General features: G+C 44.1%; 1 protein-coding gene across 9 annotated transcripts in view; it reads left to right on the top strand.

Moving 5' to 3' along the window:
• Positions 1 to 15,662, top strand: part of Rel (nuclear factor NF-kappa-B family member relish) — a 450,112-nt gene that overhangs the window by 160,185 nt on the left and 274,265 nt on the right. For all 9 annotated transcript variants that reach the window (XM_075678481.1, XM_075678479.1, XM_075678478.1 and 6 more), the window contains exons 3-4: positions 10,878 to 11,011; positions 11,410 to 11,564. In XM_075678481.1, the coding sequence (XP_075534596.1) occupies positions 10,878 to 11,011; positions 11,410 to 11,564 (289 nt within the window). The remainder of the gene's footprint in view (positions 1 to 10,877; positions 11,012 to 11,409; positions 11,565 to 15,662) is intronic.

Below are 15,662 nucleotides of genomic sequence, written 5' to 3'. Positions count from 1 at the left end.
TCTTGCGAAACACAACTTGCCAGCTTCACTATCAAACTTCACCATATTTTAGATTGCGCATCAGACGCTGACTGCATTTTCCTAGATTACTTGAAAGCATTCGACAAGGTATGTCACCGCTTAATATTTTCAAAGCTAACCCAACTGAATATCGACTACAATGTTCTGAAATGGATTGAATACTTTCTTCTTAACCGATCGCAGTTCGTTTACGCTAATAATTTTAACTCACCTTTCAGTGAAGTTTACTCTGGCGTGCCACAAGGGTCAGTGCTTGGACCCCTTTTATTTCTTATTTACATCAATGATCTCCCTTCCATTGTATCATCTAACATTCTTTTGTTTGCTGATGACTGTGTTGTTTTTCGCGAAATAAAATCCCCCGACGATGCTAACAGTCTTCAGCGTGACCTCTCTAACATTTCTCTTTGGAGTAATGAATGGCTTATGGAACTTAATACTAATAAGTGCAAAATTATGCGAATATCAAGAAGTGCCAACTCTCCGCCTGTATACTACCTAAATAACGTTGGGTTAGAAGCGGTTACTTCATATAAATGCCTGGGTGTTCATATTTCTGCTGACCTTAACTGGACACGCCATATTGAATACATTACTAACAAAGCTAACCGCATGTTGGGCTACGTGTGCCGTAACTTTTCCAAAACTCCATCTTCTTTGAAATTACTGCTTTATAAAACACTAATACGTTCTAATTTGGAATATGCCGCCGCGATATGGGATCCGCATCATGAAAAACTGATAACTTTACTTGAGCCAGCTCAAAATAACGCTGCTCGTTTTATCCTGTCCAACTTTAACCGTACCGCAAGTGTAACAATCATGAAAGCTAATCTTTCTCTACCTCTTCTAGCATCCCGCTGGCAGACAATTCGTTTGAGCCTTTTTCATAAACTATACCATCACCCCATGCTACGCGATTCCCTCATTTCGTCCCCCAGATACGTGTCAAATCACATTGACCATCGTCACAAAGTTGCTATTGAAACATGTAACACTAAAACTGCATTTCAGTCTTTCTTGCCTCGCACATCACGCGAATGGAACCACCTTCCCGCAGATATCGTCGACATAATTGATAACCAGCATTTTCGTTCTGCACTATGATAATACTTCTGTAATATGCATTGTATTTATTTATGTATTTCTGTTTTGTAACCACTCCCCTCTTTAATGCCTTTGGCCCTGAGGGTTCAATAAATGAAATGAAATGTTTTATTTTGGTGATGCTTGAATGTTGTGAATAGTTACCTGTAATAAGTCGCGCTGCCTTGTTCTGTTTGGTGCGGGTTCCATATAAATGAGGCATATTCAAGCTTTGAACAAAGTACGGTGGTATGTGCAAGAAGCTTGGTATGACTATTAGCCTGACGAAGCGTTCGACGAATTAAGCCAAGGGATTTGCAGCAGCGGAAACAATACAACCCACATGATTATGCCAAGACAAAGTCGGAGAAAGATGAACACCTAGATATTTAAATGATTCTGCAGTTTCTAGAGCCTCACCATTAAGAAAGTATGTGTGTCTCGTAATTTCACGGCAAGTAGTAAATCTCATAAGTTTAGTTTTTGAGGTATTTACGCTCATTTGCCAGTCTGAGCACCATCTTTCATTCCTGTTCAAGTCATTTTGTAATTTATCACAGCCTTACATTTTAATGGCCAATATGGAATGCAGTCGTCGGCATATAACCAGATTTCCGATTCTATACCCTGATGAATATCATTTATATAAATTAAAAATAAAGTGGGTCCCAAAACGGAACCTTGAGGCACACCGGACTGAACAGGTTGAAATGACGAATGGACATTATTAATTACGACAGCTTGTCGTCTGTAACTTAAATATTCTTTAACCCAGTTTATTACTTTTTCGTCAACTTTACTCAGCTTCATTTTATATATGAGGCGGCTATGAGCCACACGGTCAAAGGCTTTAGCAAAATCTCTAAATATGGCGTCAGTTTGTGTAAGTTCGTGAAGGTTAAGGTGAATGTCTGTAGTTAGTTCAAGAAGCTGGGATTAACATGACCGGCCTCATTGAAAACCATGCTGGTTTGCAAATAGACTGTAGTTGCTGGCCATGTGCTGCATGATTTGGGAAGATAACACGTGTTAAAATAATTTGCATGCAACAAACGTAAGGGATATAGGCCTATAGTTTGTTAGCTTGTTTTTGTCGCCGGTTTTATATATTGGTATCACATGTGCCAATTTCTAGTCATCTGGAATTTCGCCGGAGTCGAGAGACTGTTGAAACAATAGTGTAAGTATAAGAGCAGAATTGGGCTTTGTCATTTTTACTAGCTTAGTACAAATACCGTCAGGACCAGGACTAGAAAATGATGGCAAATGCTCAATAGCTTTTACAATACCGTCACTTGTCACAGTAATACATTCCATAAATGGAGAACTATCAGAAAACTGTGTTGACATATTTAGGGACTTTTCGTCATTAAATACACTACAAAAAAAAAAAATTAAACCGATCAGCAACATCCATGACATCAACTGCAGCACCAGACTCAGTGTCAAAAACAGGTAACTTTTGTAGGTGCGGGAGAAATGACCTACCAAAATTATTTTGGATCTGTTTTTAGAAATTGTGAAATATCCTGGCTGAAAAACTTATACAGTCGATCCCGGATATATCGAATTATTGCCTATATCGAACAGTTGAAAAATCCCCTTGGGAATCCCATGCAAAAGTATTGTTCGCGTACATAGAACTCCCGTGCACCGGCATATCGATGTATTGAACTACGCGCTGAGCTGCGCCCCACCAAGTGCACTTCTCCCACCATACCCCACGCCTGCAAGTGCACTTCTCCACTTGCATTCCACCCCGGCAAGTACGCTTCTCCTCACGAAGCTCTTGCGATGTTCCCGTAATCTCACGCGCGCCGCCTCGCACTCTGAGAAAGGGGTGTGTGGGTAAAAGGCACGTGACGAGGAGCACTTGGAGTGCGATTGGTTGTGAAAGGGAAGTGGGAGGGAGGAACCACACTGACTGCAGGCGCCCGTTTCCTGTGTTTTGGTTGGCTGACACCGCTGGCGCAGCGAGACAAATGAGTTCAGTGCAGCTTGGGCTTGTGGTAGTGCGGAGACGCGGAGCAATGCGTCTTCCGATTCGCTTTGCTCCTTTTATTCACGAGGCCAACGCGAAGGCTTGAGACTCGTGTGGTACAGTGCGTTTTTCTTTCCGCTTTTGGCACGTGTTCCGGAGCCATGGCTGCGAAAAAACGCAAGAATTTGGATTTTTCAACAATGGCGGACATCATTCGACAGGTGGAGGCTGGCGAGAAAAAGTCGCCACAGCGTTCGGAATTCCTCGCAACACCCCGAGTACGATCCTCAAGAACAACGCCGATGTTAAGCTCAAGGCAAGTGCACTCCAGTCGCCCTGGAGCGTGTTGTGTGCGCGTGCCAACCTTTGACAAGGGCGAGAAGGAATTGTACGCCTGGTTTTTGGAGACACGTGCCAAGAACATGTTTTGACAGTGAAGACGACACTGGATACCTGGACAGCGAATGTCTCGAGCTCTCGGCATTCCCAAGCGCCATCCCAGGCAGCGTTACAGCACGCGATTTCATCAGCGTTGAAGATGGCGTGCAAGCTGTAGCGGATCGCACTGATGCGGAGATTGTGGCTGACATCATGGGTGACGAGGACGCAGACTCGAGCAGCAGTTAAGGTTCCGACGAAGAGGACCAACCTCTATGCACTGCAGCTGAACTTGCAGCAGCTTTCAGCGTCATTCGCCGCTGTTGTGGCACAATGGAAGGAGCTGGCCTTTCTCATTTGGACACTGTCAACAAGCTTGAGGACAGCTTAATGAACTTGATGGTGCAGAAGAAAAAGCAAGCGAAGGTCACAGATTTTTTTCTTCCGAAATAAAGTGCTCTGGTCATCGTGCTGTGTTTTTGTTTTTTTACGCGCCTCGGAGGCACAGATCGGTAAGTTGCCGTTAGTCACGACATCGTGAAACTGCCTTGAGATGTGTGGAGTTGTTAGAGAAGCTTTTGACATGCATATTTTATATTTGGAATTATCGATATATCGAACTATTTCGCGAACCCCTTCGAGTTCGATATATCCGGGATCGACTGTATTTGGCAGCTTCAATATGTAATGTACATTCTTTAGAAAACGATAAATATTCTGATGTAGCTTCAACAGATTTTGCACTTCTTGCTTTTCGAAACAAACATTTGTTTTTATTCAAATATCGCTTGATCTCTCGAGTAAACCATGGCTTGTCTGCTGTTTCATAGATCCATTTTTATGGAATGTATCTCTCCCGTACTCTTAACAACTCGTCATGAAAACGAATCCAGTTATCTTGCAACAAACAGTTTTCATACGTTTGCATGAATGACAGGTAAAATTCAAAAAGCTCAGAGTTGAACCCTTCGGGATCTGCTTTAGAATAGTCATAAATCTTCTTTTTTTTTTGTCGCGGTTTCTTCACGATTTGCGTTTTAAAGGTACAATGTATGACACGATGGTCACTGATGTACTCTAGTACATCCACAGTAGCACGTTCGGGGTGTGTTGTTAGAAGCAGATCAAGAATAGCATTGTGCTGCGTAGGGATTTCGATAAGTTGAGACAACCGAAAATATTCTAAAACGTCAACGAAATCTGCACAGTCACGTGTATGGCGCATGCTAGGGGATTTTAAAGCGGACCACTCTATGCTTGAAAAGTTAAAATCGCCGGCCAAAATTATGGGAGAGTTATTATATTTGGATTGCACGGAGCCTAACACAGACTGCAGTTCCTCAGAAAAATCTTGTAGAAAGTCAGGTGGCCTATAGCATGCTCCAATAATCAAAGTTACAGCTGGTAAATAGCATGCAACCCAAATAGTTTCAAGAATGCTGTCAGTAGGAAGGGGTTTTACCTTTATATGCTTTCTTACGGCTATTACAACACCGACTCCTTTTCTATCCATACGGTCTTTACAAAAAACAGTGAATAAACTTGAAATTTGTGACTCAGAATTGCTAACTTCAGGAGTAAACCACGTTTCTGTTCCGATTATAACATCTGCATTACAAGTGGAATGAGGGAAGTAAGCTGATCTTGTTTGTTAATGATGCTACGAAAGTTGGTGGAAATTATAGAATAGGTGTCCCACTGTCTTTCTGCTTGTGGCGACTGTGTCATGGGTTTGCATTTCACTGGACACATTCCACTACCCTCCCCTCGGAATGCTGGTACCGATATAATTTCCTGCCTATCTTTAGCTTATCGAAAGATAGCTTAAACCTTTCATCGGGTTGACAATTCGCTCAAGCAAAGTCGCGAAGCTGTTTGTGCACGAATTGTATTCGAGGTGAAAAGTTCTCATCTATCCTAACCTTTAATTTCAAATTTTTTAGCTTGTAGGAATTAGCCAGGATACTGCACTTTGTCTTGTAGGGTAGAAACTTCACTGTTACTGACCGGTGCTGCCCTTGCCTGCGATGTGCACGTTCAGTATCTGTTACCTCAATGACAACTTGACAATGACAGCTTTCAATGACAACTTGAGAAGCCTTGTAGTCTTCTTTCTCTGCCTCGGGCAAGCCTTTGGATATCACATTTTTTCTTCGCATGCAATTGTTGATGTCACCAATGAGTTCAACTATGTTAGGTTCAGAATCCCGCCTATCGGAAAAGGATGAAAGGTCGCTCTTGATGTCATCGACACCTTTTTTGACTTCAGATAATGCTGTGGCATTTCCCAAAGAATCATCTAGCAAAGCTTCCACTTTCGAAAGGTGTCTTAAGGTCAGTTATACCTGATAAACGTTCCTTCATCTTACTGCTAATTTCCTTCTGAAATTTTTCACGCGCAGATTCGGCATCCTTTAGGGCATCAAGAACCTTGTCTATCTTGCAAGGGCCGGGATTGACTTCAGCGCCACCGCAGCAGATTAGGAGATGAGACGCAGAAAACATAAGAACAATCAGTTGCCCTCTCTGGCACCATGTAGCAAAGAAACCAGCAGCTGCATGAAAATGAAGCCTTTCACTACAGCTACACTGTAGTCGTTGGCTATGGCTACCTATTCGCGCTCGATATGTGACAATGTCAACACCCATACTATACACATATAATCATATGGCGTTTTTCACTGGTCGATCTGGAGCGGCCGCCGAAATCCTCGAGCGAGCGCTCGGGTTTCACAAATCCGAATCGGCCAGCGGAGCGCAAAAACGCTCCGCGGCGGATCACGCAGGAAGTCTGCGTACACGTCGCACGAACCGGTTCCGAAAACCATGCCCTACTTCCGTTCTGTACGTTTCCACGGCAACCAAACTCGCTGTCCCCCGTGTGTAATTTGACCGTGGCAGTCGCATAGTCCGTCATTTCCATGTCGCGCCCGCAAGGATTGTGCATGGACAAAGTGCATAGAAGTCTTCGTGCAGCACCTGCGTCACTTCGTAATCGCTGTCGTCCGCGCTCTCATCGCTAACGCGAGCGCTGCAGCCAGCTGCAGCAGCACCGAACGCAGCCATTTTGCGAAGCAACACAATGTTGTGCGTACCAACCGGGTACCGATTTCGCTTGAAAACGGAAGTGACGCGAGCTATTTCCGCCCGAATCCGCGTCTCGGCGGCGGAGCAAGTGAGAGCGATCCGACGCGGAGCGAGTTGATCCGAAACGACCAGTGGAACGCGCGAACCCGCTCCAGATCGACCACTGAAATTCGGATTCGTTGCCACGGAGCAAGAAGTTCTGCTCCGAATCGACCAGTGAAAAACGCCAATAGACACTGGGTTTGGGATTTGCAGCATGCACTGAGGTATAGTCTACAACGCTATGAACCTGCACTCACCTATAAAAGGCAGAAGAACGATGTTTAGCGCTTTTCACAAGCGCTGCAAATCCCAACGATGCACAATCCACAGGGCCCTTTTGTAGCTGATCGCCGGGTACCGAATCAGGTATCACGTGAGCCAGAAGTCAACACAAACGCCGTCTGTAGCGATCACAGTAGACAGCTGCGTCAATGCACCATGGTTTACGATGCGCTGATCACAGCTGCAGTACAAAGTTTGTGGCCCTAGATCCCAACAGGTTCAGCAGCGACGTCGACAGTATCACTATAAAAGGCAGAAGAACGATGTTTAGTGCTTTTCACAAACGCCGCAAATCCCCTTCTACATCAATGTGCAGCATTGCCTTTTTTGACCAACATGTGGTTCGACCAATTCCAAGCAGCTGCCCTGAATTCGTTCTGCAAGGCTAGGGAATGTCACTTGCCAAGCTTGATATTTTGCTCGACTATATTTTGAAACTCAGAGTTATATCTGTTCAAGAATTCTTCACATATATATCTGGCACCGTGAAAGCACCATTTATTGTACCTTTAATATCATGCTATATTTTGGGATTAGGACAACAGCAACAACTAGATTAAGCAACAGCAATAAGCCATCTATCTGGTAATGAAACTGAAGGAAGCACAAGGGGCTGGTTATTTGGGACGTTTCCTGCGTGTGTGTGCGGGAGGGGGCACCTCAGAAGAAAAAAAGGTTAGAAAACACCTGTCCAGTCATCTTTCTGCCTTGCTCTAAGGTGCATACTTTCATCTTTTATTTGTTCCTAAGCGCTAGAAATGTTTCCAATGTGTCTTTTCCAACTAGCCCAACTTTCTGATTTTGGAAATTTAACTGGATTTTGTAAACTGTATAACTAAATAAATATAGAATAGGAATAATTTGTGATAAGCTTCGCATTCTTTAAGAAAGAAAGTGAGAGTGTGGAACAAAGGACAACTTTGCTGCCGTTGGAAGCTGACTGACGTCTGCATGACACCATGTAAAAGTTTCTCACTGGGCCTCTACTCAGGACATGCTTGCATAATATTCATCAAGCTTGATGAGTGCATGCAGTAGAACATAACGAAATTGAAATGGGCGATGCACTTACTTCGCTGTATTCATTACCACAATTGTTTGCCCTGAAGGCAGACATTGGCCACTAGGAAAAGGTGGGGAGGTACCATATTTACTCGCATAACGATCACATTTTCTTTGTAAAACAAATTGACGCAAATTCAGGGGTGTGATCATTATGCGGGTTAAATTTCCTGCGAAAAGAAACATTTTCTTTTTTCATCCCATGTTTGCTATGGGATGACAACGGGTTGACAAGCAGGCGGCTGCTGCTGTCAGTGCGGGAGACCAAAACAAAAATGGTGGCTGGCAGAGCAAGCAGAACGTGCTGAACGCGATTATTTTTCTTCTCGTGAGTACATTATGTGCATTGAAACAGTTTCTTCCGTATCAGTAATGAATAATATTGTTAATATCGGCAAGTTTGCGACAATAACGTAGCCATGTCCTCTTTGAGGGGACAGAAACAGAGATAGGCACGCTTAGCTGCCAGTGACATAGAAACAAATGGCAGGCATGCTGCTGAAAGTGCGGCATTTGTCTTCACTGCTATCCTAATACGGTACGTTTCTGCTAAGGGTGGGTGAATATCTTAGCTGCATTACAAGCATCGGCATATGAATAGGGTACGCTTCTAATGTATCAGTGTAAACGTGGCCACTATCGTTGCCGCTCGCGGTTTGTTGCGTGCCCACGAGTGCAGACGAGCTGTTGACCAAAACCATTATGAAGCCTACAAATAATGAAGCCGAGGCAAGTTTGGTTGTAGCTTTTTTTTTCATGAAAGTGTGGAAAGTGATGAAAGGAATGAAATGGGCCGTCTGCTTAAGAATGTTAGGTGCGTGCAGACCGCTTGGTATGTCTTCAAGAGTCGTTCACGTAGCATTTGACAGATGGTAAGCATGATCATCATTAGCTAGACTTGGCACACAACATATCGCTGCGACAAGTTCAAGGTGCGATCATTATGCGAGTAAACACGGTACTGTTAATAACCGAATAACCACTGGGTAAGCAGATGCAGAAGCTGACGCAAAAACCTGCTGTGCACTACTGAAGGACTACAAAACATTTTCAGCTGGGTCTTCATCAGCGAGATGGCTGCTTTCTTCTATGCAGCTGTCTACGTTAATGCATCTTCGCCATTGTGATGCGTGCACAAGTAGTGACATAACAGGTCTCACAGCTTTACCAGAGGTCATGCTTATAAACAATAAAAGAACCGTTCTTTGGGCTGGCATTCAGCAACAGGTCTTGCACAAAATCTGAGGCTTGCAGCACTCCAGAAAATGTGTTGACAAAATTCTCAAGCTGAGTGATCATGGAAATCACGAGTGGAGGTCGTATTTTGTAATGGTCCATTTCATTTTCCATTTTCACCTTGCGCGGCTGATGACAGCAGTAAGAGCGGCCCAACTTTGAGCCGATGACAAAGGGAGACAAAGAATGGAAAATGGATCGTTAAAAAGTACGATTCCAGCATTCAGAAAACCCCTTTTCTGCACATGTGTAGCAGGTACCGAGACATCCTTCCCCCACAGGCTCTGCTGCTTGTGCTTTATTTTAGCTTACAATAGTGCTACATTACCTTTGACCAACACAGTATGCTGTATTGCAGATGAGTGTGGGAGTTGACGACGCTGGCAGAGTGCGCCACGAGGCAGTAGCAGTAGAGTGTGTGCTTAAATGCATGCTGAGACGCCTACTTTATTAACAGCGCAAATGGTACGGCGCACCAAGATCAGTGCAGAATAATCTGTAAGCTTTTATTCTGAACTAAAAAGAGGTTTGTTATATTCATTTAAAGGACATTTTTGCTTCATTAAAAAGTTTGTTCTTGCCTGACACAGAGATAAGAATGTGCTTGAATTTATAAAAGCACAAGCTATCAAGCAGAATGGTGAAACTTATGTTACCGCTGTGCCTGTCAATCTGCTTGACGAAGAGACAGCCTTTTTGGAAGGAGCAGTATGACAGTTTGGCCAGGAGTGGTGCAGTTGTGCATGGTGTATAAATGTATCTTGAACTAGGAAAGAGCGTGAAAGGTGAGGATGCAGAAGAGGCACACAACCACACATAGCACTGTCCTTCAGCGTCCTCGTCTTTCATGCTGTTCCCTAGTTCAAGATGTCGAGCCAACTAGCCGACACGTTCACTTTGTAAGTGTATGAATTTCCCGAAAATCAATTGTTGAAGTTGCTGCATTGTGGTGTGTAGGTCTCCCTTATGTCCTTGTCTGCTTGCTCTAAAACGTTATCCAAGTCTGCGTACCAACACGCCCAATAGACAGCGATGCTACAGATTAAAAAGAGGTTTTAAATGTGTGGGCGTTTTAAATGCGTATAAGAGTTTCAAGGGTAAAAACGACCTAGTGGTAAAGTGGCTATGGTTATGTGCTGCTCAGCTCGAGGTCATGGGTTTTATCCCAGCAGTGGTGGCCACCTTTCAATGCAGGCAAAATGCAAAAATGCTCGTGTATTTAGGTATAAGCACACGTTAAAGAACCCGAGGTGATCAGAATTAAACTGGAATCCCCTATTATGGTGCGCCTGATTGTATCAGGGTTTTGGCCCCCATAAGACCCCAGAATCAATTATTAAATTACGATTACTTTGTTATATCCATTATTTCATTTTAATGAGGTTTGACTATTGCAAGTAAAGGTTACAGGGGAATGATGAATCGATTCTACTAGCGTCAGATGCTAACTTCAGCACCCAATGAAAAAAATAGTGAAAATGAAGGTACGTAAACATGGTGTGGCGAGCAGGGGAACGGCGTAGCTGGTGTGATGGAAGGGACTAGAGTTGCAGCAATGAACAGGCGAGAAAGCCGCGGCTGCTAATTCTCTGCTAGCAGTTCGTACTCTTTTGTCTGCCTCCCCCATTTGCCTTCGCCTACACACCGACTGGCTGTCACAAGCTGCATGTTGTGCAGCACTTGTCTTGTTGACTGAGTGCAGGCGGTGCCCGGCTAGTGATCCTGGAGCAGCCCATGAAAGAGACGCGCTACCGTTACAAGAGTGAAAGTGGTTCGCACGGGCCCCTCATCGGGGAGTCCAGCACGCAGCAGCGAAAGACCTACCCCACCGTCAAGGTGAGCCAGGCTGAGTCGGGGGAGCTGCTCCTTCGCTCACTTCGTCCTTGGGGGCTTTCTAGAGGGGGCGCTGAAAAAATTTCAGTCAGAATTAGTTGAACGCTGGTGGAGTGTTCTTCAAAACCTATCCTTGCATTTTGCTGGCAGAAACGAGGTCCAGTGAATGCCCAGCGCTCATTCTTGGATTTGATGCTCAAACTTTCACAAAGGCAGTATTACTTCACAGATGTCATTGCGTTTTTGTGTACTTGGGCAAGGAAACCTTTGAGATAGCTTGCATGCATTATAGGTATAGCCTAGTTACAGAAAGCCAGGGAGGAAGCGTGGAGTGCACAGACAATACTCAAGTGCTATGCTTTGCCATTTGCTTTACTGTCACGTATTACCTTCATTTTCAGCTGGAGAACTACAATACACAGTTACCCCATCGCATCAAGGCCAGTCTGGTCACTGCCGAGGACACCGCCCGGCCTCATGTCCATCGTATCACCATGCGAGGCCGCGATGATGAAGACTGCTGTTTTGTTACAGTCCGCGAAAATGGCACAGCCATGTGAGTGCATTCCTCATGTCACATGGGTGGCATGTTTAGGCACCTTTGAAAACATACATTTCAGGTGCCAAAAAGTGGCAAAGCTCAATTACAGGCTCAGAACAGACAGAAGTAGGCACCTTAACATTTTTATTTAATGGCAGCAAAATTGTAAAGGCAGATTGTTTATGGTTTTCGTAAAAAGGGCAGTGCTCCATAAGGGCGCTGTTCATGAGCTGTGTCACATGTAGCTGGTAACATGAAGAGCCACAGTCTATGGATGTGTTTCAGCGCAGCAGTTGTTGGTGCCAAGGTGGGCTACACAAGTGCTATGCTTAATAACTGCAAAAAATGCTTATTGGAGAGAAGGCAGTTTTGTATTTAGTGGAATAAAATGGTCTTAATAAACACAAGCGAGAGCGATGTGCACCAGAAATGACAGTGATGCATTTGCAAATTGTGGGAATCACTGAAAGAGCTATCACTTCCGTGAGTTAGTTACAGGTGCCAGCTCATTGATGTGAATGCACATAAAGGCAAATATTGAGCACTCATTTTCAGTTGTGCCCTACTAGATAATGGAAGCCAAAATTTTAGATCTGCTCTTCTTTAAATGCTGCTTGTGAAGAAGAAACTGGGTTACGCTGCTGTACAATTTTTGCTCCTAGCTGGTTGATGGGCGAGCAGGGAACTTATTCAAATTCCCCTTGAGTTGGTTTCATTGGTTGGCAAACCGGCTTTAAAAGTGCACGTGTAAAATAGTGGCAACTGTCTAAATGCCCCGCTTAAATGAACACGATAGAGAAGTGTGAAATCAGTTGCGTGCATTCTTTCCAAGCTCTATTTACTGTGTTTACTTGCGTATGATTGCACTAGCGTAATGATCGCACCCCTGAATTTTGTCGTTAAAATTCTATTTTTTTTTCTTTCCCATGTAATGATCGCACCCTGAACTTGCCGCAGCGATATGTCGTGTGCCAAGTCTAGCTAATGATGATTGCGCTTACCATCTGTCAAATGTTACGCGAACGACTCTTGAAGACATACCAAGCGGTCTGCACGCAGCAAACATACTTAAGCAGATGCCCCATTTCGCCCCTTTCATCACTTTCCGCACTTCCATGAAAAAAAAAAAAGCTGCAACCAATCTTGCCTTGGCTTTATTATTTGTAGGCTTTATTATGGTTGTGGCCAACAACAATAACAAAAAAGACGCCTCTCGATTCCTCTCGTCTGCACTCGTGGGCACGCAACAAATCGTGAGCGGCAACGATAGTAGCCATGTTTACACTGATAAGTTAGAACTGTACCCTATTCGTACACCGACGCTGGTAACACAGCTAAGATATTTGCCCACCCTTAGCGGAAACATGCCGTATTAGGATAGTAGTGAAGACAAATGCTGCAGTTTATGCGGCATGCCTGCCATGTGTTTCTATGTCACTGACACCTAAGCGCGCCCATCTCTGTTTCTGTCCCCTCAAAGTGGACATGGCTACGTTATTGCCGCAAACTTGTTGATATATTCGATATTATTCATTACTGATATGGAAAAAACTGTTTCAATGGACGTAATGTACTCACGAGAAGAAGAAAAAATCCTATTTGGCGTATTCGCTTTGCTCCACCGGCCACCGTTTTTGTTTTGGTGTCCCGCACTGTTACAGCAGACATAGAGTTTCATACAATAATTACTAGAGGGAACTCTGGTGCTACGGGAGCTGCAATGGGAGCGGTTGTACCAGCATGGCAGTTATGGGAAGTACAGGGATTTGCCTAAATTTCGTTCTTCTGGCTTCAAACAGCTTTGCGACTTATAAGTAATTAAATAAACATTATTAAAATTGTCCGACGGCAGGATTCGAACACAGGAGCTTTAGCACAGAAGCCTGATATTGAAACCATCAAGCCATGGACGCATGTATCGACAAGCGATGTGAAACACCCTTATGAATTTATCGCAGGCATGCCAGTGCTGTAGTGCCTAGAATATACTAGTATAATCTAGGCACTATACCACTGCCTTGCGACTCTTGACACATTTCCATTTGGCCACCTCAACAAGTTCAATCGTTGCAATTAGTCACGATTGTGCATGTTTACGGTGTCTTATGCACTTCGAAGAGTATAGATGGCTCTGAAATTTATGACAATGAAGGCATATAAAGCGTAATATATCAAGCCTCAAGAACATCTGAATCCACAAGCACAAAGATCAGACAAATCCATCCACTTTCCATGGTGGTACAACGACTGCAGCACCAGAGTATATTGCAGGAAACTCGATGACAGCGGTAGCTGCCTGTTTGTTGACCTGTTGTTATCCCGCAGCAAAAGTGGGACGAAAAAAAAGAATTTTTCTTTTCGCGGAAAACCTAACGTGCATAATGATCACATTCCTGAATTTGTGTCACTTTTTTTGACAGAAAAGCGTGACTGTTATGCGAGTAAATACGGTGCATGTCATTGGTGCGAAAAATCTTGATAATTGCCTGGCAAAATGGGAGGCTTAACTTCACATATTGAATTTCGCACATCAATGGCGATGGCCCGTGGCTTGACTGCATCGTCACAGATTCTATTGTATTTTCAGGTATACTGCAAGAAGGTACAATGTTGGGCTAGTTAGTTCATGTTACGAAGTGTGAGAGCAACACATGACTAAGGATAAAGACAATACACCAAACAAGGGCTGTCAAAGAACTTTGCTTTTGGCTGACGTCAAGTTATCAAAGCTCTAGGAAACTTCTCTGAGGCTACGTTCACACCAGGGAAGGGGCAAGCAGGCGGAAAATCTTTTCCGTGCATGTCCAAGATGTTCACATTTGTTTCACCACTGCCGCTTTCGCCCACATCCATCTAGCCTGCGTTCATCGCACCATTTCAAGCAGTGTGTTTATTCATTGGCCCATCAGTTATTAAAAGCTATCATTTCGCACAGCTGTGCATGTCATCTTTAACTTTCATCTACTGTGAAAGGGGGAGAAGGTATAGTTTCCATACTTTTAGCCAGTTGTTTTTCCTAAAAATCAACACCGAACAATGGAATATGTTAAATTTTACGACCGGATGTTTACATGCTAGTGCAGCATCTAGTGAAGCGGAACAGCTTTCCGTTTTGCCGTGGCGAAAAAATCTGTCCGAGACCGATCAGGCTCGCCGCCTGGTTTTCCACCCGTTTCGCCGCCTAGGTGGGCGAATTTTGTCAAGTTTTTGCCGCTTGCACCTGCTCCAAGACCAAATGTGAGCGTAGCTTAATCTGGGAAATCAGAAAAACACTAGGACACTAGTGTCCTACATTAGAGAACATTAGGAAACTTCCTTGATCTGCTTCCATCCCTTCTACCTTTTCCTATTCCTATCCTTTTTACTTTCTCAGTGTTTTTGATAACTTGACATTAGTATGCGGCAAACCATTTGTTGTCATGGAACTTATTTAATGCATGACACAATAAACGAAATCAGTTGTTAGTCAGTGCTCGTGTGGTGTCTTGCCTGTACCCGCCGTGGTTGCTCAGTGGCTATGGTGTTGGGCTGCTGAGCACGAGGTTGCGGGATCGAATCCCGGCCACGGCGGCCGCATTTCGATGGGGGCGAAATGTGAAAACACCCGTGTACTTAGATTTAGGTGCACGTTAAAGAACCCCAGGTGGTCGAAATTTCTGGAGTCCTCCACTACGGCGTGCCTCATAATCAAGAAGTGGTTTTGGCACGTAAAACACCATAATTTAATTTTTTTTTTGTGTGTGTGTCTTGCCTGTGTCCTCACGTCTTGCGCTGTTCCCAAGCTTTTAAAGGGGTACTAAATACTAAGCCGACATGGGCTATTTAAATACCATTCCAGAAACCTCGCAACAGTTTTTTGGTGCCAAGAAAAGACTTAGGTTACGAGGATATGAAGGGTCTGAATACCTTTTTCTAAATTCAAATCTCTCGCCACCCAACCGGGGAGTTGCAAATGCCATCACTGCCCTTTGCTGCTGTTGGTAAGTAAAACGACGCCTGACAGACAGCGGTATGCTTCTTTTTAACAAAATGCAAACGCATGGCCTTGGAGATTCGAGGCAAGGCAAATCGGTGGATTCGCCACTGCAGCTCCTTTTGATCAAGTGGTGTGGA

The sequence above is a fragment of the Dermacentor variabilis genome, unplaced genomic scaffold (assembly GCF_050947875.1).
Source record: "Dermacentor variabilis isolate Ectoservices unplaced genomic scaffold, ASM5094787v1 scaffold_23, whole genome shotgun sequence".
Lineage (NCBI taxonomy): Eukaryota > Metazoa > Arthropoda > Arachnida > Ixodida > Ixodidae > Dermacentor > Dermacentor variabilis.
The sequence above is the reverse complement of the archived record's forward strand: the minus strand, read 5'-3'. Positions and strand labels throughout refer to the sequence as shown.